This window comes from Oncorhynchus mykiss, chromosome 12 (assembly GCF_013265735.2).
Source record: "Oncorhynchus mykiss isolate Arlee chromosome 12, USDA_OmykA_1.1, whole genome shotgun sequence".
Taxonomy (NCBI): domain Eukaryota; kingdom Metazoa; phylum Chordata; class Actinopteri; order Salmoniformes; family Salmonidae; genus Oncorhynchus; species Oncorhynchus mykiss.
In genome coordinates, this window is record NC_048576.1 from 49,819,442 (window position 1) to 49,842,281 (window position 22,840).

Here is a 22,840-nt window from a genome sequence, read left to right on the forward strand (position 1 = left end):
TTTGTACTGCCTTCGCTTCCTTTGATGTTTGAGTCCAAAAACATGGGATCAGTTCAATACACGGTGACAGACTGGCGTTTACAAATAAAATGAGTTTATATAAAGCCAGACTAATGTTTAACTTTTTAATAAATACTTATCTCCAGCGCGATTTTTGCTGGAGATGAAGATTTTGGACTGGAAGTCGTTATTGTTCAGATCAGAAATGTGGACATACAAACTGCCCCGTCAGATTGTTTGTACAATATGGCCTGATGAACATGAGTATTGAAATGTTAACACCTTCTCATTACAGGAGAGCACGAACTTTATTAATATTGTTGTTCCCCTACCGGAAAGATGATTGTGAAACATAAACAGGAAGCGGCTAGGCCTGAGGACAGCCATTGCTGTGTCGTGGCTCTGTAACAAAACACTTAGGTATAGAGGAAGACGCGAATTGCGGACTCTCATTTCACCAGAAGGCCGATTTTCATGATTTTAAGAGAAAACATATTTAGTCAATTGATATACACTTAGATAGCTAACGGGTAAGTGTTTCGCATTGATTATTTCAAATATGTCGTTTGCGCCAGTGAGTTTATTTGAACGTACGGCAACACTGCTTGTTAACGTTAGCTTTACGCTAACGTCATTTGAGCAGGAAGCCTAAAACAAAGTGTGTAGTTTACGGCTGACGTTAGTTAGCTAACGTTTTGTCTTATTTTGAAATATAATATGGTAACCTTAAATTAGGCCCATTAGTAGTATGTGATTTACTATCTTGAGAAATGCTCTCTAGTTGTGACAAACCGCTTCGCTGTTAACGCCAATACAGCTAACTTTAGTTTTCTCCCTCCCACTACTAGCTCGATGCTAATGTCTGTAGCTAACTTTGAAAATGACACGTATCTATGAATTCAAATACACTTAGCTAGCTAGAGGGCCAACCAATCACTATGGCAACTTACGTGTGTATGTCCACGTTGTCGTTAGCTTGATTTTAATGTTAACCAGTTAGCTAAATGAGAATAAAACCAACTCCTCCTCCGCTGCCAGCTAAACGTAATAATACAATTTGTGACTTTCACAGCTCGCTATCCTCTTAGCTTTGCTTCCAAGCGTTAGCTAGCCAACTGGTCATAGTGGTCGTTGCTATATTATTCATCATGGTGATTTTGCACTGTCAATTAAACAAATGCCTTAATGTCAGGTAGTTAGCGGATTGTAACGGGATAATGTGATGCTGTTACAGCATTGGTAAGTTACTGTTCGGCATAACACAGAACTTTCGACCAACCTTAATTTGGCAATACTACAGTATCTTCGTTCTCGATTCGGCTAAACGTGTCTACACCTGGTGGTGTATACAGATTTTTGGTTTACTTCATTGAACAAAAAAGGGATTCGTTTTCATGATGAAACATTTCCTACATTCAAACAGGACATATCCAGTAGCGGATAATGGAGCATCACAATAGGCCGTAAAAATCTGATAGCTATGATCACGTTCGAGCTGAAATGATATTTTTTTGGAGTCAATCAAATCAAACTCAATATGTATTGGTGACATAAGATTCGTTTGAGGTGTGTGAGTTGGTGAATTCTTGTGAGGTGCGCGGTACTTATGCAATGTTGAACCCAATTACCTTTAGCCAAAATGTGTCTGACACGTTGATACCTTAACAGAAATATCCTCTCCTAGTAAGGTTAGTCACCAAACTAGAAATAACTAAATCAGTCAAATAACCCCAGATTCTCCTCCATGTTGAATTCTATTGGCCATATATTGAACCCCCCCTACTTCTAAATGATCATTGATTAGAACAGGAGTGAGATCAACAATGTTATGACAACTACTATTAATTAGTGGGCATTTGAGATTAATATATTTAGTGTCTGACACTGTGCAATTGTCTTTTGTCTTCTGATTATAACTATGACTGTTAAGCATTTCATATTAGATTGATACAGATTATACTTAAGCATGAGAACATGGGAATTATCGTGTGAATAACTCCTGACTAAAGGCTGTTTTTAGGCCTGAGGCGAAGCCAAGGGCCGTGTAAAGAGCCCTTAGAGGGGGTGTTATTTTTGATAATTCCTGTGCTCGAGGGCCTTATTGCTTTTATAAAACGCTTGCCAACATGTTCAACGATTTGATGTTTATATGAAAAACATTAGTATATTGAGTAAATTAGTTTTATTTTATTCTTCCACCATACAATGAAGGAAACAGGAAACCACACACTGCTCTTGACAGTACCACTGATCTTTAATAAGCTTACGTATTGGCCTCACGGCCTCCGTCAGCTTTTGTTAATTTTTTGTAATTTGCACCCTTATGTAGACCTAGTCCCACCCACATCCGTTCCACACATCGAAGGGGGTTGGAGACAAAGGAAAAATGAATAAGTCTACCCATTATAACAATGTGCATTTCATTTATATTACAAAAGTGTATAAATAAGATGTATGAAACACGTCTGTAAAACCACAATGAGGACATAGCAAGTTTTCATAAGTCATTAAGTCATCGTACGAAAAACAGAGTAATCTTAAATAGGCACATAAATCATGTTGAAATTCACAACATTACATACATAGGCATTTCATCATTGTCCTTTAGGAAATAATGTCTGGAGGGTGAAAATCGTTAATATGAAAACATTATTATATTGAATAAATTAATTTTATTTTATCCTTCCACCATACAAAATAGTCCGGGCAAAAGCCAGTTGTTAGTTTACAGATTCTCAAGTTGCTAGCCAAATAGACGGGTTGGTTGTTTATCAACAAAACTGACGCGTGCACAACTATGGTGCAAAACAGACAGGGTTGGCTTAGATTGTTGACAACGTGTAAGCTATATTTGGTCTCCAATATTTTATTGAAACTATAAATACATTTGCACAATGAGCACTTGTTTCCTCTCAAATAAATAGTTACAGTAGTTGGTTGGCTAGCTAGCGAATTTGGGCCCTATTAGCATTGACATGAAATCTGTCAAAACAAGACATGGTATCAAGAACAAGATGAAACGAGCCACTTATGATTCCCCAAATGGCAGTTTCTTGTCATTCTTGCTAGCAATCTAGCCACCGAGAATCACAACACGCTGACTTCTGCCCCATGGATGCGCCCACGCACATTAGCAGACTATGTCAGGAAAATTATCTATGGGCTGGTCGTTCATTCTATCCATTGTATTTGCAATTGTTGTTATAGTAAACAAATCATTAACATGTAGCTATACAGGCTAGCTACTTCTCATTTGCTAGCTTGCCAACTAAAGCTAACACAAGCAGCCGAAATGACGGCAAGATATGTGCGCTTTAGTTTATTTATAATTAAATATGTCTGGGGCGGCAGGTAGCCTAGTGGTTAGAGTGTTGGGCCAGTAACCCGAAAGGTTGCTGGATCGAATCCCCGAGCTGACAAGGTAAGAATCTGTCGTTCTGCCCCTGAACAAGGCAGTTAACCCACTGTTCCCCGGTAGGCTGTCATTGTAAGTAAGAATTTGTTCTTAACTGACTTGCCTAGTAAAATAAAGGTTTAAAAAATTATCCTGATAAATGAATTCGCCTGGCCAGAGAAGCTGTCAAAAAAACTGCAACATTGTTCCACAGGTCAGAGAAGCAGACAGCAAGGTTAAGACAACCCAAATGTTAGCCTAGTAGCATAGAGAAATATTGTCTCAACGCTTTTTTCCAGGGGAGATGAAGTTTATAAATTGACTGGCTGGGCATTGGGTGTGGGTGTGCATTGATAAATGGAACCTGGAGAATGCTGAGATTGTGGTGCCATAACTCTGCTGGAGTTATGGCAATCAGCATCCCAAAAAACCTGTTTTATAATCTGGATTTATTTATTGTATTTTCTTTCCCCCACATATATAGTAGCTATGGCTTTTCTAGAGCAATCTGCTCTCACCTCAACTTCTGTTAGGGATAGAAAGCTTTGAGCTGAAAACAGTGACTTGATTGATCAGTGTTTGTAAGTTATCTCTAGCTGTCATAACCTGTAGGTTATGTTTGAGTTGAATACACGTTCTCCTATTTAAGAGACTCTAGGAAAAAGGTGAGAACACGAGCCAGCTGGCCTGGCAAATAGATCTGTAAGGTAGTCTGATGTCCTACTGGAAGTATATTTTTTTCTATAATCTTAGTACACTTCTGTTCCTGCACCTCAATGCCCTCTGGCCTTAATATTGAAATATCATAAAACATTTTGCAGGGGTGTCACTACTTCTGATTTTTCTTTTGGCTAGGCTAGATGCTGTAAATTCTAAATATTATTGTTGGGCCTAGATTGATCAATTACATGTTTAAAAGGACTGATGTTCAGGGGAATTAACAGAATGAAGTTGAACATATAACACCATAGAATACTATCTCCATGACGACTACTGTTGTGACTTTTTTGAGCATCCATTGACGTAATCATGTAAAATCAGACTGGTATGGATAAATCAGAGGTTGTTTAGCGTAGGGCTCTGCTCTCTTGCTTTGATAGTTGGAAAATACTAGAAGCCGGTGTGGTACATCTCTACCAAATATCCTGGCTTCCCTGCTAAACTGTTCTAGAGTAGGGTATTTACTTGGCTGCGTTTACACAGGCACTCCAATTCAGAAATTTTGCCAGTAGATCTTTTGCCTCCACTGGATCACGTCACACACACATCCTCCAACCCACAGTGTGTCAGCAGCAGCCAGGGCAAAGGGGAGAGCTCCTGCTGATGTGTAGTTCAGTTGTATTTGCATGGTCTTGACCTTTGGCTCCCATATACTTTAGCCCTGGAGCTGTTTGCACGTTGCATAACTGGTCACAGATCGGGCCAGCCTGCCGGGCGCATTGTGGTGCACGCTAGACGGGGAGACAGTTGAGTCTGAGACAAAAGTCACAGTAAAATTACCAGCTCAGCCAGCCAGCCAGGCCACTGAGGCCTCTTTTTATTTCAAATATACAGTACCAGTCAAACGTTTGGACACCTACTCATTCAAGGGTTTTTCTTTATTTTTTACTGTTTTCTACATTGTGGAATAATAGTGAAGACTTCAAAACTATGCATTTGAGCCAACAGTTCTGTATACCACCCCTAGCGTGTCACAACACAACTGAAGGGCTCAAACGCATTAAGAAGGAAATAAATTCCACAAATGTACTTTTAACAAGGCACACCTGTCAATTGAAATGCATTCCAGGTGACTACCTCATGAAGCTAGTTGAGAAATTGCCAAGAGTGTGCAAAGCTGTCATCAAGGTGGCTACTTTGAAGAATCTCAAATATATTTTGATTTAACACTTTTTTTGTTGCTTACTACAGGATTCCATGTTATTATATAGTTAGGATGTCTTCACTATTATTGTACAATGTGAAAAATTACTAAAAAATAAAAACCCTTGTGGGCATGTCCATTTTGACCTTTAAAAAAATATATATATATATAAATCTCCTGCTCCGTGCTCACTGGAGGTATTTATGTAGAGGTGTTGGGAACCTACCTTTTGACTGTGAATGGCATTTTATTTTGCATTACTGAAGCTGCATGCACATAGATGGCCATTGGTTTGTTAGTTTAGTCAAATTGTTAATGTTAAATATTAAGTTTAAAAGGTTCCCTGTGCAGCGTTTCCATGCTAGAATGATTATGGCAGAACATTAGGTTTGTATCTTGCGTGTATTTTTTTATGGAAAGTACAATAGGCTAATGTTAGCAAACTAAACCTGATTGGGATTATCCATTTACAAGGCCCATGGTCCACATCATCAGGCTCTGAGTCAGTGTCGTTGAGGTCATGTTCATGAGCACGTGTCTTGGCTGTTAGGAAAGAGACTGTGAACATTGGTCTGAACTGCCTGTACTTCTGTCCATTGAATCTCACTGGAACAAGATTATACTTCCTGAGGGTTGCCATTCATTGTCATTGTTCTTATCACATGTTGCTAAATCCTTCAGATGAGACTCTCTCCTTGCGACGATGTGACACGCACCGCGTTCCACATGCTGAACTCGGATTGCAGGGATTGTAGGCCCTGGATTCTAGGATGGTTGTTAGTCTACTTTTGGAAACACATATAGGCTAATAGACTAATTATGCCATATTACTTTGCCTGTGTCACTGATGCTTCCCCTGGTTCCAGATTTAGATTTTGTTACTCACTCAGATACCATATTTTATTTAACCTTTAGTTTATCAGGGAGTCATACTGACACTAAGGTCTCTTGTGGATGAGGCCTGAATGACATAAATTACAGAAAATACACGCATCAAAATATAAATACAAAATGCAAGCGGGAAAAATAACATGGTCATAAACACATTCATCAATAATAAAGTCCTCAATTATCTTTTGGAATTGCACCCGAAACATCAAATATAGGAACATTTAAAATAAGGTGAAGGAAATTAAAAGCTGATTTACCTAACTCGATAGAGGAATTTCCATAGTTGGCAATCCCTTAGACCGGGTGTGGTAACTTGTATGCTTAAAGTTTTTAATTATGTTAGGTACCGTGGGACTTTTTGTAAAAGGCCTTTATACGCAAGTATGTTTTCATTTATGTGGACACCCCTTCAAAGTAGTGGATTTGGCTATTTGAATGAATCCTGTTGCTGACAGTAGAATGGCCTTACTGAAGAGTTCAGTGACTATCAACGTGGCATAGGATGTCAGGATGTCAGTTCATCAAATTTGTGCCCTGCTAGAGCTGTCACCGTCAAATGTAAGTGCTATTATTGTGGAGTGGGAACGTCAAGGAGCAACAATGGCCATCCGCTATCTGGCAGTCTGACTGACAAATCTGGGTTTGTTCGGATGCCAGAAGAAAGCTACCTGTCCCAATCCATAGTGCCAACTGTAAAGTTTGGTGGCGGAGGAATAATGATCTGGGGATGTTTTCCATGGTTCGGAAAGGAGGGACAAACCCATAATAATGCCATGGTTTTGGAATGAGATGTTGGATGAGCAGGTGTCCACATACTTAATGGGCAGGGGCATGAGAGGGCGTAGACCCACCCACTTGGGAGCCAGGCCCAGACAATCAGAATGAGTTTTTCCCTGCAAAAGGGCCTGGGTTTGCGTGGTCTGAGGCCAGTTGATCGTATTGACAAATTCTCTAAACTGATGGAGGCATCTTATGGTAGAGAAATTAACATTAAATTCTTGGGCATCTGATAGGCTAATTGACATAATTTGAGTCAATTGGAGGTGTACCTGTGGATGTATTTCAAGGCCTACCTTCAAACTCAGTGCCTCTTTGCTTGACATGGGAAAATCAAAATAAATCAGCCAAGACATCAGAAAAAACATTGTAGACCTCCACAAGTCTGGTTCATCCTTGGGAGCAATTTCCAAGTGTCTGAAGGTACCACGTTCATCTGTACAAACAATAGTATGCAAGTATAAACATCATGGGACCACCCAGCTGTCATACCACCCAGGAAGGAGACGTGTTCGGTCTCCTAGAGAGGAACTACTTTGATGTGAAAAGTGCAAATCAATCCCAGAACAACAGCAAAGGACCTTGTGAAGATGCTGGAGGAAACGGGTACAAAATTATCTATATCCACAGTAAAACGAGTCCTATATCGACATAACCTGAAAGGCCGCTCATCAAGGAAGAGGCCACTGCTCCACAACCGCCATTAAAAAAAGCCAGACTACGGTTTGCAATTGCACATGGGGACGAAGATACATACTTTTTGGAGAAATGTCCTCTGGTCAAAAATAGAACTGTTTGGCCATAATGACCATCGTTATGTTTGGAGGAGAAAGGGGGAGGCTTGCAAACCGAAGAACACCATCCCAACCGGGAAGCACGGGGGTGGCAGCATCATGTTGTGGGGGTGCTTTGCTGCAGGAGGATTTGGTGCACTTCACAAAATAGATGGCATCAAGAGGCAGGAAAATGATGTGGATATATTGACGCAACATCTCAAGAAATCAAGTTAAAGCTTTGTCGCAAATGGGTCTTCAAAATGGACAATGACCCCAAGCAGACTTCCAAAGTTGTGGCAAAATGGCTTAAGGGTAACAAAGTCAAGGTATTGTAGTGGCCATCACAAAGCCCTGACCTCAATCCTATAGAACATTTGTGGGCAGAACTGAAAAAGCATGTGCGAGCAAAGAGGCCTACAAACCTGACTCAGTTACACCAGCTCTCAGGAGGAATGGGCCAAAATTCACCCAACTTATTGTGGTAAGCTTGTGGAAGGCTACACAAAACGTTTGACCTAAGTTAAACCATTTAAAGGCAATGCTACCAAATACTAATTAAATGTATGTAAACTTCTGACCCACTGGGAATGTGATTAAAGAAATAAAAGCTGAAATAAATCATATTCTCTCCTATTATTCTGACATGTCACATTCTTAAAATAAAGTGGTGCTCCTAACTTACCTAGACAGGGAATTTTTACTAGAGTTTAAACTGAGTTTAAATGTATTTTGCTATTGTGTATGTAAACTTCTGACTTCAACTGTATATGGCCACTCCCCCTTTCTGTAATATGTTACATTTAAATACATTATAATAATGGTGTCTTATACACTGAGTATACGAAACATTAGGAAGACCTGCTCTTTCCGTGACAGATTGACAAGGTGGACGATATCATCGCTTATTAATTTCACATGTTAAATCCACTTCAGTCAGTGTAGATAAAGGGGAGCAGATGATTAAAGGATTTTTAAGTCGTGTTACAATTGAGATATGGATTGTGTATGTGTGCCATTCAGAGACTGAATGGGCAAGACAAAGATTAAAGTGCTATTTGAACGTGGTATGGTGGTAGGTGCCAGGCGCACCGGTTTGTGTGTATCATGAACTGCAACACTGCTGGGTTTCAAGCCCAACAGTTTTCCGTGTGTATCAAGAATGGTTCACCATCCAAAGAACATCTAGCTAACTTGACAACTATGGGACGCATTGGAGTCAACATGGGCCAGCATGCCTGTGTAACGCTTTCCTTGTAGTGTCAATGCTCAATGACTTGAGGCTGTTCTGAGGGCAAAAGGGGCGCAACTCAATATTAGGAAGGTGCCCATGACTGATAGATTGTTGATCAACAGTTTTGGAATCCGGGATAACTAATAGCCTTATCTCTTCACTGTTGGGTCATGCCGCATTCAAAACAACAGCCATTTTAGATCAACAATAAAAAAATAGTTGGTGCTTTCAAGTCAACTGGGAACTCTGAATAAAACAAGCTCAGACTGGGGAGGAAGTAGTTAACGGTTATCTAACTCGGAATTCCAACTCGGCCTCTTTGTGGAGCTTTCCGACAAAGATCACTGATGTCATGATTTGACCTTGTATTTTTTCAGAGTTCCCAGTTGTCTTGAAAGCACCAACTATTTTTTTGTTGATCTAAAATGGCTCCTTATTTGAGATTGGGGATTCTGCTCTTGTGTTCTAGCTTCCAGTAGGCCTAGATCTTAATATTTTTTGTGTCTAAGGAAGATCAGGGCCAAGTAATTAATCAAATGTTTTAACATGTACTGTTCTTGCATGCCTGTTGTTCATAGCCTCTGTTCTTGCATGCCTGTTGTTCATAGCCTCTGTTCTTGCGGTCTTACAGGATTCACCAGCTCCGGATATGTCCTTCATATTTGATTGGATTTATAGTGGTTTCAGTAGCGTACTGCAGTTTCTAGGTAAGTACTATCTAAACTTCACCTATTACACTTTCAGTACTGTCCTCTGAATGGCTTGTATAGGAAGATGGTTCTTAAGCTACTCAGTACTGATACCTTTTCTGTTTATTTCTTGGTTTTCCCAATCGCCACCTGTTCTAAAGAATGCCAACGAGTGTGGTACTGTCTGTCGTTCCTATAAATCCATCTTGTCCCTCTTGTGGTTGAACGTGGTAACTGATTTTGAGTAGTATAGGATTAGGCCTAGGTGTTTGACAGTGTGCGTGCCCACTGCCAAGCTACAGTGAAACACAAACAAGAGGCTGCTGCTACAGCTCGCTTTAGCCTCCCTCTCCAGAGCCCTCTAGTTTCTGTGACACTAGCTAGCTCTCATCCCCGAGAGGCGTGGTGACACTCCTGCTTAACTTGTTAAACAGGTAGTGCTGATGTTCCAGTGGTGTGGAGTAATGATGACTGCTAGGCCTCAGCTCACTCGGATAGAAATGACAAAGCTTGTTCACTATAGGTTATGCATACCTGACAGCAAGTCTAAACTTGTTACTTCAACACTTTCATGTTTGACTTATTTTGTTGCTGAGAAGAGGTTTCATTGTGAATACATTGTTAGGCAAAGGAAAGTCGACCATTATTGACAGGGCAAGGTGATAGGAAGTCGCAGCTTCTTCACTTTCAATGTACAAAAACATTTCTAAAATATTTGTTTGATACATTTATTATATTTTAGGACTGTACAAGAAATCGGGCAAGTTAGTATTTCTTGGACTGGACAATGCTGGCAAGACAACGCTACTGCACATGCTCAAAGATGACAGATTGGGACAGCATGTGCCAACTTTACATCCAAGTGAGTAAATCTTTTATAGTCACATTTGTGTAATTTTCCTATAACCGTACCCATCGAGAGCTAAGGAAACAGTCAGTGCTTATGAACAGGCCTAATAGTTCAACAATCAATCCTAAATATGATCTTCTCCTCTGTGATAATTTCATCAACAAAAATAGTGACTAAAATATTTGTCAAACACCTATTTTTTAAAAATTATTATTATAATTTGTGCTAATTGACTAGACTATGACTGACTAAATAAATAGACTGACAAAAATATAAATGAAAATGATTTTTTCCTATCAGTTGACTGAGACGAGACTAACTTCTCTGTGACTAAAATCTGACTACTAAGTGGACTGGACAGGAGTTTTTCTGAGAGATTAAGAGCTTTTCAGTGATGAGTACAATTTTTTTGATTTTAGCAGCACAGATGTGCTTCTCAGTTCTGTTCAGCGGTGGGAAGGACGCGCACAGCCTACATCGGCTGGAGAGCAAGCGATGAATATGGGCAGACATGCTCCGCTCTGCCTCCGATTAGACACATTGCGTAGGCGACTCTCTTGCTTCCCCATAGCTAACCAGTCACACAATACTTTGCCATCTGCTGATTGCTCCTCTCTCTTGTCTGTCTCTGTGTGTTTTTGAATGTAATGTGCAATATCTATGTAGGCTAAAATAGGAATTTACATGGACAGATTTTTCTTTCTTTGTTTGTCATATTTCTGCTGTTGGGAGGAGAATCTGATGTTATGCAGAAAAATATTGGTAGGACAAGGCTATGGAAGTCAGTGATTTATGTTTACTCTCGGTCATTGAGGCAATACACATGTAATGTGACTAAAATGAAAGGGCATTTAGTTTACTAAAATGGCACGCTGTTTTCGTCATTTTGACAACTACACCAAATCATAATTCAAATGACAAAATGACTAAGATGACTAAATCCAAAAGAGTGCCAAAATGAACACTGCCCCTCAGATGTTCATAAAAAGCTAGCGCTGGCTACTTTTACTCTTGTCCTACCTATTTGATGGTTACCCAGTTGACTGAGCTTGAGTAGTAGTTTTCCAATGTAACTATGAGCCATTTTACCCACCAGCCTCGGAAGAGCTGACGATTGCTGGCATGACCTTCACCACCTTTGACCTTGGAGGCCATGCACAAGGTATGTATGTGTGCCTGACTGTCTGTGTGTGAGAGAACGTTGATCTGTTCATTTGTGGTTCCCAACAAAACTGTACTGCACTAATTTATTTTGCTTTGTGCGCGTTTTCAAACAGCTCGCAGAGTGTGGAAAAACTACCTCCCCGCCATCAACGGCATCGTCTTCCTTGTGGATTGCTTGGACATCCCGAGATTGGCTGAGTCCAAAACAGAACTTGATGTGCGTAATCATGAATTTCACAACGACATTGAAAAGGCCCCGTGAATAAGATAAATGGGGCTGAAAACGATTTCAACTTAAAAACCCACCGTACATGTTCTATCCAAACAAATGGCCTTTTCATAAGCAGTTCATCAGTTTTGTACTGATTTCTTTGGATATGTGCGACGAGAGAATGGTTTCTTTACCGTTTCCAAAGTTGTAACTGCTAAACGTTTCATGGGTAGATCATGTCTTACATCATGACATGTTTGGTGTGGATTAATGTGACAACTAACCAGACATCTCCGTCCTGTGGTACACACAGGCACTAATGACAGATGAGACCATTGGAAACGTGCCGATCCTGGTCCTTGGCAACAAGATTGACAGACACGAAGCCATCAGCGAGGAGAGACTGCGTGAGCTGTTTGGATTGTATGGACAGACAACGGGCAAGGTGAGGAGATCACTGCACTAACCCACATCTACTGATACTACTGTGCCACCCACTTTTCTTTCCTCACAGTGCAACTACTGAACTGTACAACAAATCACAAGAGTTTCACCCTGTCAGGTCATGTTGGGGAACTCTTGGCCCTAGCAGTAACCAAAGCAATATCCTGTTGAACAGCCTACCTCTAACATAGATATGATTTTTAAAACAAAGGAAGAACAAAAACAGAGCCACAGGTGGTTAGAACAACCATGCATTTGAATGATGTTCCCTGATGTTGTTTGTCTGGTCTCCAGGGCAACATTCCCATGAAGGAGTTGAACACGAGACCACTGGAGTTGTTCATGTGCAGCGTGCTGAAGAGGCAGGGCTACGGAGAGGGCTTCCGCTGGCTCTCCCAGTACATCGACTAGAACCCCGGCAGGAGGAGGCGCGACAGGGAGACTCCCCACTTCTACCACCACCACACTCAGTCCCATGTTTGGTTTATAAAGTCTGCCTCCACTATCAGAAAAAAACAGTACAACTTGAACCCAATAGACTTTTATTGGTCTCCGGAACATTTTTTGTGTGGCTTTTTTTCTCTTCCTTTTACTCTCTTTTTCTAAGAGAATTAACATAGCATTGATTCTGCAGAACCGTTGAAAAAAAAAAATCTAACTGATGAATCTTTTCTATTTTGTTTCAATCTTTTCGCCTCCCCCGTGTGGTAAATGCATTCTAACTCTAAATCTGTAAATTCATCTAATGGTATAGGCCCACCGTACCCTTCCGACACATTTTGAGCAGTGAGACAGAGCTGAGTAGTTGTACACGTCGCAATACATATTTTTTTAAACTTGAAAGAAAACATGCAGATGTGACTCGTGTTTAATCATGTTTCATTCATTTTTGTTTCTTCATCCTATATATATTTTTTTACATTCAGTAAACATAGAAAGAAATGTAGACCACAGTACTCGCCCTTCTGTGGCTCTGTCATACTCTTATAATACAGAGCCCTGCATTGATCTACATTAATGTATTGGGGGAAAAGTTAAATTCCTTAAGATGTCACTTAATGGCATTTCAAGATCACATTTCATCAACACTGCAATGACTATTCCCAGGCTCCAAGACATGAGTGTAGGTAGGCCAACGGGTTGTAGGCAGCATGGACCTCTCGTGGTCCTCAGGCATGGTGTGAGAAGATAGTAGAAAGGACCATGGACCACAATGGAAAGGTACATTTTAATTCCGAAGAAGGAAAAGGAAAGTAACTATTGGCTATATAACCATCTCTTTGAGTCTGAGGTTCAAAGTTGAAATTGTTAGCTAGAAGACAAGATCAGAAAGATATTTAACTGTGAATTAAATGATTGAAAATAACATGCAGTAAAAAGTGGTTGGTTTCATGTAACATCTAGTAGTTGTCAATGTTATAAAGCCATTTTACTGATGAGTTCCCTGAGCAGACACGAACAGGATGAATATATTGACCAAGTAAGATATGAGGAATAGTCCGAGTGGGAATGGATAGGCATATGAACCCCTATAAGAAAGAATGTACATGCCCACCATAGATTTTTTTTTTTTATAAGCGGTTTCCTTGATCAATGTGCATTATAAAAAAAAAACTATTATGCATGCCTTGTTCTTTGATTTTGAATGACCATCTACAGAAGTACAATACGAGGGAGGAAATGCCAAATTACAATGTTAAGAATTGAGTGCTTATCTCAAAACGTGTTTGTTTTTTTCAGAACCATAATTGAATGGCGCATAATACTTTTTTTTGTTCTGTCCCTTTGCGTCTCTTTAATCTCGTATTCCATGAGCTGTTCCGATAAGAGAGAGACTCTGTTTGCATCATAAATTGTAATAAATGTTTGCAATGAATAACAGGTTAACAGTGGTCCGTAACCAACAGTTATTTTGGAGTGGCTCGGTCGCTTGACTGTCACTAGAAATGACACCTTCGTTTTCTGGGCTGTCATAATGGAAGTTGACAATTTAAATGGTTAGGGTAGGTAAGGATCCCAAGGATCCCGGAACTAATTGAATCTCACTTCAAGTTGTACGAGCAACAAGGGATTGGTGGTTGTATTCGCTAAAATATGTAATTAAAAGTATACATTTCAGAAGCACGCGGAAGAGGGCACTTGTATATGACAAAGATGTACGTGTAAGTTTTATTTTTTTACAAGAATCGACTGATGGTGGCTCGTTGTTGTTGCTAGCAACTTCAGCGTCCAAACTCAACTCCGCCTCGATATAATCGAGTTGAACGTTACCCCGCTGCGGTGTGATTTATGAAAAAGGTTCTGCCACGTCAACAGTTGTAATTGGCTGAAACAGAATTTATTGCAGGAAATAGACCTTTCGGTCTGGGCTAGAAGGGATACCGATTGTGTTAAAATGGCGTCATAGTCCCGTCTGCTCCACTCGTAGCTTGAGATGTCTCAGGAATTTTGTAATGACTCATTTACAACGATGGTGGTTAACACTGCTGGTCTTCAGTATTTTACTAGCCTACAAGCTTTTGAAGACCATCTAAACCATTATAAACAGAAGACAAGGACCACATGTATTGTAAACAAAAAGGATACAGCATCTGGACAGAAGGCTGAGTTCGAATTTAATCAAGAAGTGATATTAATCTAGGTCGTTACCTAGTAAAATAGCTAACTCCGTTGACTAAGGTTAGATAGTAGACAGACGTGTGTGTTATTAATCGATTTTAGATTAGCTATAGAGATTAACTGCTATTCTAACTTGTCATTTGTTTAACACCTCAGATCTCGCATCGTGAAAAAACTTGCATCGGGAACTCCTGTTCCCCATGATGGAACAACCTCCCTGGTGTTCGGTAGGAGAACCTACTGTACGCTTGCCACCATGGCAAGGATAAACATGTGAGTGATAGTAAGAGGGAAACACAAATGGTACGTTAGCTAATGTTTTACAAAGAGGCACAGTAAAGGTGATTATGATTGACTGATGTTGTGAGGAGGGGATGTCGTTCAGGAAGGGAGAGGTGAGAGGTTGAGGAGGGTATGTGTTAGAAAGGGAAGAGAACCACAAGATGCAGGACTCTTTGTTCCCCAAATATCCAAGAAAACAGATGGATACGGGGCTTTCTCCTACAGAGTTCCTCTTTTATGTGAGAGAGTCAGACTTGGTTTCAGTCTTGTAAGTGACGTTACGTACCTAAGCCTTGGACAAATAATCCTCGTCTGGGCATGAACGGCCCATATGGACAGAAGTATATCTCCTGTTTCTGTCATGTAAGGCAACTTGATGTACAAGTAGCCTGTTCCCCCCCTGGACAGGACGCTAGTTCCCTAATTCCTTAAAGTTGAGAGCCAAGCAGAGAAGCATCAGGTCCCATTGCACTGGACTGATGAACCATACCACTGACTATTATGGGGAAGTCCCTGGCTTGTAGCACTCAGTGGTGGCATTGGACGGGGCCATATCGTCTCTCGATCCCCCTGTCCCAGTCTCTAGTGTTTATACTGCAATAGTTTTTATTTGCCTAGGGTCCATGGTCAGCTTGTCTCATCTGGTGTATTGTACTGTGTCTTATCTGATGTACATAAGTATGCTCCCAGTAGCCCCCTTCTTTTGTCCTTTTCTACATCTAATAACTCCTGGACATGCCTGGCCCTACACCTACCTGGACATGCTGCTGATCCTGGACTGTGGCCGAGGACCCCTAGCTCCTCCCCTGGGTGTGTCTAGTCCTAGCTCCTCCCCCTCCACTGGGTCTGCCTACCCCTAATGAGATTGAGATTATTCCAGAATACAATCATAATGAAGATTGTTTTCTGTGATTATCTACGGTACATTTAACATTTCCGTTCTACAATATTTTTCTCAAAATTGTATTTTTGGTGTGGTTTGTCTCTCACAGAACATGAGACCGAGGAGAAAAAACAAGGTAAAGTAAAAAAAACTCAAACAAAGGAACATCAGTGAGCGTTAACACACACACACATCTAAATATCAAAACACATCTGAACATACAAAACAATGGCATACACATCTAGGAGAGGAGACAGTAGACAAAATAGAAAACGGAAGGGAGAGGAGACGGTAGAGAGGGGAGGGGAGATGGTGGGGAGGGAAGGAGACGGTAGGAAGGGAAGGTTAGACGGAAGAGAAAAAAAAGGGAGAGCAGACGGTAGAGAAAAAAGGGAGAGGGGAGAGGATAGGGTTCAACTTTTATGTTAGGAGAGTGAGGGTTCCACTCTTTTTAAAGTTCCACATATTTGCTGTAGTTTGTGTTTTTAATAGAAAAAATAAGAATAAATGAAATCTAAGCAGCCAATGACTTTCTTTTTGGCATCTCTCATGCCATATTCCTATTGCTAGCGTTATAGTTATTGCTATTCCATTACTTCAGTTCCATTGCTGTAGTTTCTGTAGTCTGGTGGCCAGTTAGTATATGAAAAGAAAGAATAAGACAATATTTCCATTCTTCACATCACGGACTGGTAGAGCTGGGACACCAGGTTGGTGCAATAATAATCAAGTAGAACAGAAAAACTACTCAAACTATACATGGACCTCTAACCACTGTCCTCTTAAGTTCCACAAGGGCAAAATTACTAGCTGATAACACTAATAAATATATTTTTTATTGAACCTTTATTTAACTAGGCAAGTCAATTACGAACAAATTCTTTACAATGACAGCCTAACCCGGCCAAACTTGGACGACGCTGGGCCAATTGTGCGCCGCCCTATGGGACGGGACTCCCAATCACGACCGGATGCGATACAGCCTGGATTCGAATTAGGTAGTGTAGTGACGACTCTTGCATTGAGATGGAGTGCCTTAGACCACTCCACCACTCTGGAGCCCATGTAGTAATGTAATGTGCTCCGTAGAAAGTACCCCAATAGTTATGCTAGCTAGCGATCCTGTGGAAATCAAGTCCAGTCTGCTGTAGAACTCGACGATGTGTAAAACGCAAACTCGTAGTGAACAGGACTATGACAAAATCGGTATACTTTCAATCCATGACGCAAACTCTCGTAGTGAACGAGAATATGACGTAAGTTTGACAGTATCGGTATCCCTTCTAGCCATTACCACAATTGGCATTATAAACTGGGTGGGTCTTAATCCTGAATGCTGATTGGTCAAAACCGCATTCCAACCAGTGTTCCAAATTTGCATATTTTCTCTGCTCTGTCTGACTGGCAATCCATTGTCGTCAGCCCTGCCAGGCAATTGATAAACTTGATCACTATGAAAAGCATCTGAACCTAGACATGATCTCAAATGTCACAAGAAAACATCTTAAACAAATGCAAATGAAGCTAATGTGTTGTTATTCTGGCTGCACTGTTTGACTTGACTGTAAATTCGCCGAGGTTGGCTAGCTAGCAAGCAAAGGATAAGAACGTTGCCAGCCGGTATGGCAATAGAACATTTAAAAGGAATGACTGGGTCGCGTCTATAGATACAGAACAAAAACACTTAGCCTGTGTCTCTGGCAACCGAACCTATAGAACGACCAGCCAGCTTGGGTAGCAACCCTATATTTGTGTCGGGACTATATCTTGTGGAAGGATGAAATAGTATGAATAAATTAATCAAAATAACGTGTTTAATGAATATATATAAAGTGATAATGCCCTCGAAACCGGAGTGTGTCGACTTCGTCTCGGGCCTAACAACACCCGTGCCAATATATCCTCCAAACACCGTCTTCTCGAGCATTGTCACTAAAATAATCACATTCAGCTGTTTTTTGGTTTGTTTGTCGCTAGTTACCACAGTCACAAAGTCATAATTATGGCTAACCCCCGTGCCTATTTCTACAATTTATATTTTTTTTAATCAGATTTTAAACCACCGAACCTTAATGGTAACCACACTGCTAACCTTAAATTGCGACCAAAAAACAACAATAAAAATGATGCATGTTTACGATAATTTAGACTTTGTGGCGGTGGTAACTAGTGACAACCACTAAGTACGCCAGGATATGGAAAATAGCGTTCTATCACGTGCAATTACGTCAACAATTTTAATTGGCGGATGCGGATTTTGAAACGGAGAAACAGTTTACATTTCAATTGTTTGTAATGTTCGCAAATATGTCTCCAATATTTCCAATGTATACCACCAGACCAGGACATGTTATTATTTTTCTACTGACTCGATGTATCCGTCCCAAATGGCACCCTTATTCCTTATATAGTGCACAACATTTGACCAGAGCCATATGTGACATTTGAGACACTCAATAATATGTGGTTCAGATCAGTTGTTTTTTTACCCTGAGGAACTGTATTGACTGAGAAGAGTATATTGTCCCATATCTCACTCTTTAAACATATGCAGTACACAGTGATTTCCATTTTCTTTTCAAATGAATTTATCAATCGAGTATGTGTCCTTCTCATCCAGCTTACACCATTCCCCTTTAACAATGTTGACCATGCAGACTCCCACTGACAGGAGAAAACAGCCAGGACTAGCATCAGGACCATGAGGCCACACTTCCCACATCGCCTCTGGCCTTTGTTAATGTTTACATATCTTGCATCACTCATCTCATATGTATATACTGTATTTTAAATACCATGTACTGCATCTTGCCTATGTCGCTCTGTCATTGCTCATCCATATATTTATATGTACAGTATATATTCTTATTCCATTCATTTACTTAGATTTGTGTGAATTAGGTAGTTGTTGTGGAATTGTTAGATTACATGTTAGATATTGCCGCACTTTCGGAACTAGAAGCACAAGCATTTCACAGCACTCGCAATAACATCTGCTAACCATGTGTATGTGACCAATCAAATTTGATTTGATTCTGGGCACATCTGTCCCTCTCAGCCCTGCCACCTCCAGGCCCCTCCACAGTTCCACTCACAGCGGCACCACCAACTCCACTGCCCCCTCACAGGGTTGGACAGTTTTTGGGCTGGGAGATGGAGGTCCTCGACACTTCTGGCTCTCCTTAATGGGAACAATGGTGGTCTTTCCTCCTTTGGCTGGTCTGATGCAGAATCCCCTGATGGTAGACTTCTGTGTTACACCGCTCACGTGTGTGGCTGGCCTCGGTCTCACCTGTACGCAGAGAGGATGATCTCTGGTCTGGGAATGGATCAGTTGCTTCCTCTGGCCAGGCAAGACTGTGGGCAATGTCCACTTCCAGAACCAACTGAGAATGGCTCAGCTGGTGCTGGTTGAATGATGTTGAAAGGTTTGATTTGAAGATTAAACAAGAACACAATTATAACTTCATTGTCTTCACAAACCAGCTCTACCATCTCTATACACATGACTTTTCGTGTACATAACCTTGTATGTGTGCAAACTTGTGATTACAATGTTTCTGTCATTATTACAGAATGTCATGTAAAGGACCCTTAAATGTTTTCATTTCAAATTGTTTTAACTGGATAAGACCCAAAAGCATTCCCACCGACCTCTGCGAGTCTGCTCTGTTGTGGAGCGTAGTGTGGCTGTTGTGATGCTGTCTTCACGGTGACAGCACAGGACAAAGTGATTTCCAATTGCTGATGGCATTACCTCTGTCCCATTTCTGATCAAATCAGCATTAAAACAACTTTCATACTAACAACAATGAGAAGAGAGCACCATCCGTCCTCCACAATTCGCACTGTCTGTGTTTTATTACCAAATGATATTGGATAACAAAGGTCATCTCTAATGGTCTTACGAAAAACTGACCATGACAGTTTTTGAAACCCATGAATACATGAGACTCATCATTAATGGTTGAACGTAAAATACACATTTGATATATTTCTGCCATTTTTAGCTACATTGGCTATATTCCTTTAATACATCTTTTAAATGTTTTCCTCTTTTTCCTTGTGCTGGTGAATGCTATATATATATATGTACCTACTTACAACTTTATTTATATATGTTATATAAGTATAACGTAGGATGACCTCACCAGTGAGATGACAACCATTCAGTGCCAGACATGCTTTGCTGTCTGGGGAGTCATTTGATTGACCTCATGTGTGCCTCTGTACTGTACTCTTGAGTATGGATTCAGTCTGTGCACACACACACACACACACACACACGGTTACAGTAGCTGATTGATCTGGTTCTAGTAGTTGATGAGTGAGAAGATAACGGGCAATTCTGGCATGTGTCCCTTGTTCCCAGTTCAACAAGCCAGACACAAACACAAGTGGCTGGAATGTTAGAGGAAGTGCAATAGAAAGTGTCGAAACGTGAAGATGACACTCGTGTGAATGATTGTCCCGTCTAGGTTTGTGATGACAAGTGAATTCTGTATGGGAATGTAATGATGAGCTTGTGGTTTATTGAGCTAAATTAAGTTCTGCATTGTCAAATTTTTTTGATAAATTTGACAGTGTGGGCATGACTTTCATTTTGTGGCATTATCAAATACCTTTGATTTGACTTGAGCCTAACCATTTGCTGAGGCAAAAGTAGGAGAACATACTGGACCAAAAAGCCTATTGTCTTGAATAACTGATATTTCAAGAGATTTGTGAGTTTGCACATACTATACTTATTTCTTGATGGGAAAGGACACTGTACTTTACTAAGGCTGGCAGTCAATATTGGCATACGGGGCCAACACTACAAAGACATTGAGGCCGGACCTAGTCTTTAAGACGCACATAAAGACATGTCTTCTTGCCTAGCAATGAAACATAATGACAGAATCAAGTTCAGACTTTTACAACTTTACATTAGGTGAAAAGTACATGCGTGCACGCACACACAAACACAGCACCTACTTTCTGTGTAGAAAAACAACAGTGGACCCTTTTGGCTGGGATCCTATCTTCCACTTCCTAGGTTTGGTACACCTTGTGCTGAAGTATGTGCTGAAGCCAGGACCCATTTGGAAACTGGGAGCCGTAACCAGAGAGACAAAACTTAATTCACTCCAGGGGCGGCACTGATTTTGCCCCACGGTAACCATAAATAGACATGAAATGTTTACATACTTGGAGCAATGCTGTCTGACTGGAGCGGGAGAGAACGACTTAAAAAAAATAAAAAAAGAGAGAAGGGAACTTATCTTAGAGAAGGGGAGATAGGTCACAGAGCTGCGATGGTGCTCGGAACAATGCTGCCTGCTTTTTCTCTCTCGCACACAACACACACACGCACGCACTCCCAGAGGACACAGCCCCTAAATATACAAACTTAAACAGTGGAGTCAGTGATAGTGGAGGGGGACTCGGAGCTCTGTCAGCCCAGACACACTTCAAAAAGAGCCGAAAAGAAGGAGAAAGCCCCCGGCTATAACAGAGGATAATGCAACCGGCTGAAACACCCTCCCCTGATAATAACCTGAGAAGAAGAGACACTGTTGTTCATTGTTAAAGGTCGTTCCACCAATTCATTCACTTTTAGAAGTGTAAAAATGTTAACTTAATTTCACCTAATAACATTCTGTCACAAAACAACGTAATCATTTGAATGTACAGTTGAAGTTGGAAGTTTACATACACCTTAGCCAAATACATTTAAACTCTGTTTTTCACAATACCTGACATTTAATCCTAGTAGAAATTAGGATCACCACTTTATTTCAAGAATGTGAAATGTCAGAATAATACTAGAGAGAATTATTAATTTAATCTTTTATTTCTTTCATCACATTCCCAGTGGGTCAGAAGTTTACATACACTCAATTAGTATTTGGTAGCATTGCCTTCAAAATTGTTTAACTTGGGTCAAACGTTTCGGATAGCCTTCCACAAGCTTCCCACAATAAGTTGGGTGAATTTTGGCCCGTCCCCCTGACAGAGCTGGTGTAACTGAGTCAGGTTTGCAGGCCTCCTTGCTCGCACGCGCTTTTTCAGTTCTGCCCACAAATTTTCTATAGGATTGAGGTCAGGGCTTTGTGATGGTCACTCCAATACCTTGACTTTGTTGTTCTTAAGCTATTTTGCCACAACTTTGGATGTATGCTTGGGGTCCATTTGGAAGACCCATTTGCGACCAAGCTTTATCTCCTGACTGATTTCACTTCAATATATCCACATAATTGTCCTGTCTCATGATGCCATCTATTTTGTGAAGTGCACCAGTCCCTCCTGCAGCAAAGCAACCCCACAACATGATGCTGCCACCCCTGTGCTTCACGGTTGGGATAGTGTTCTTCGGCTTGCAAGCCTCCCCCTTTTTCCTCCAAACATAATGATGGTCATTATGGCCAAGTAGTTCTATTTTTGTTTCATCAGACCAGAGGACATTTCTCCAAAAAGTACAATCTTTGTCCCCATGTGCAGTTGCAAACCGTAGTCTGGCTTTTTTATGGCGGTTTTGGAGCAGTGGCTTCGTCCTTGCTGAGCGGCCTTTCAGGTTATGTCGATATAAGACTCGCTTTACTGTGGATATAGATGCTTTTGTACCAGTTTTCTCCAGCATCTTCATAAGGTCCTTTGCTGTTGTTCTGGGATTGATTTGGACTTTTCGCACCAAAGTACGTTCATCTCTAGGAGACAGAACGCGTCTCCTTCCTGAGCGGTATGACGGCTGTGTGGTCCCATGATGTTAATACTTGCGTACTA

General features: G+C 40.8%; 1 protein-coding gene across 1 annotated transcript; it reads left to right on the forward strand.

Moving 5' to 3' along the window:
- Nucleotides 1-240: 240 nt before the first annotated feature.
- On the forward strand, nt 241-14,178 carry LOC110537724 (GTP-binding protein SAR1b). The gene is made up of 7 exons (XM_021624058.2): nt 241-530; nt 9,565-9,640; nt 10,365-10,484; nt 11,569-11,634; nt 11,750-11,853; nt 12,161-12,292; nt 12,586-14,178. Exons 2-7 carry the CDS (start codon nt 9,583-9,585, stop codon nt 12,700-12,702), a joined length of 597 nt encoding a protein of 198 aa, XP_021479733.1. The 5' UTR covers nt 241-530; nt 9,565-9,582; the 3' UTR covers nt 12,703-14,178.
- Nucleotides 14,179-22,840: the final 8,662 nt, after the last annotated feature.

Coding starts and splice junctions, on each gene's coding strand:
- LOC110537724 (XM_021624058.2), top strand. CDS start 9,583: ATGTCCTTCATATTTGATTGGATTTATAGTGGTTTCAGTAGCGTACTG. Junction 9,641..10,364: donor TAGCGTACTGCAGTTTCTAG/GTAAGTACTATC, acceptor ATTATATTTTAG/GACTGTACAAGAAATCGGGC. Junction 11,635..11,749: donor CCTTGGAGGCCATGCACAAG/GTATGTATGTGT, acceptor GTTTTCAAACAG/CTCGCAGAGTGTGGAAAAAC.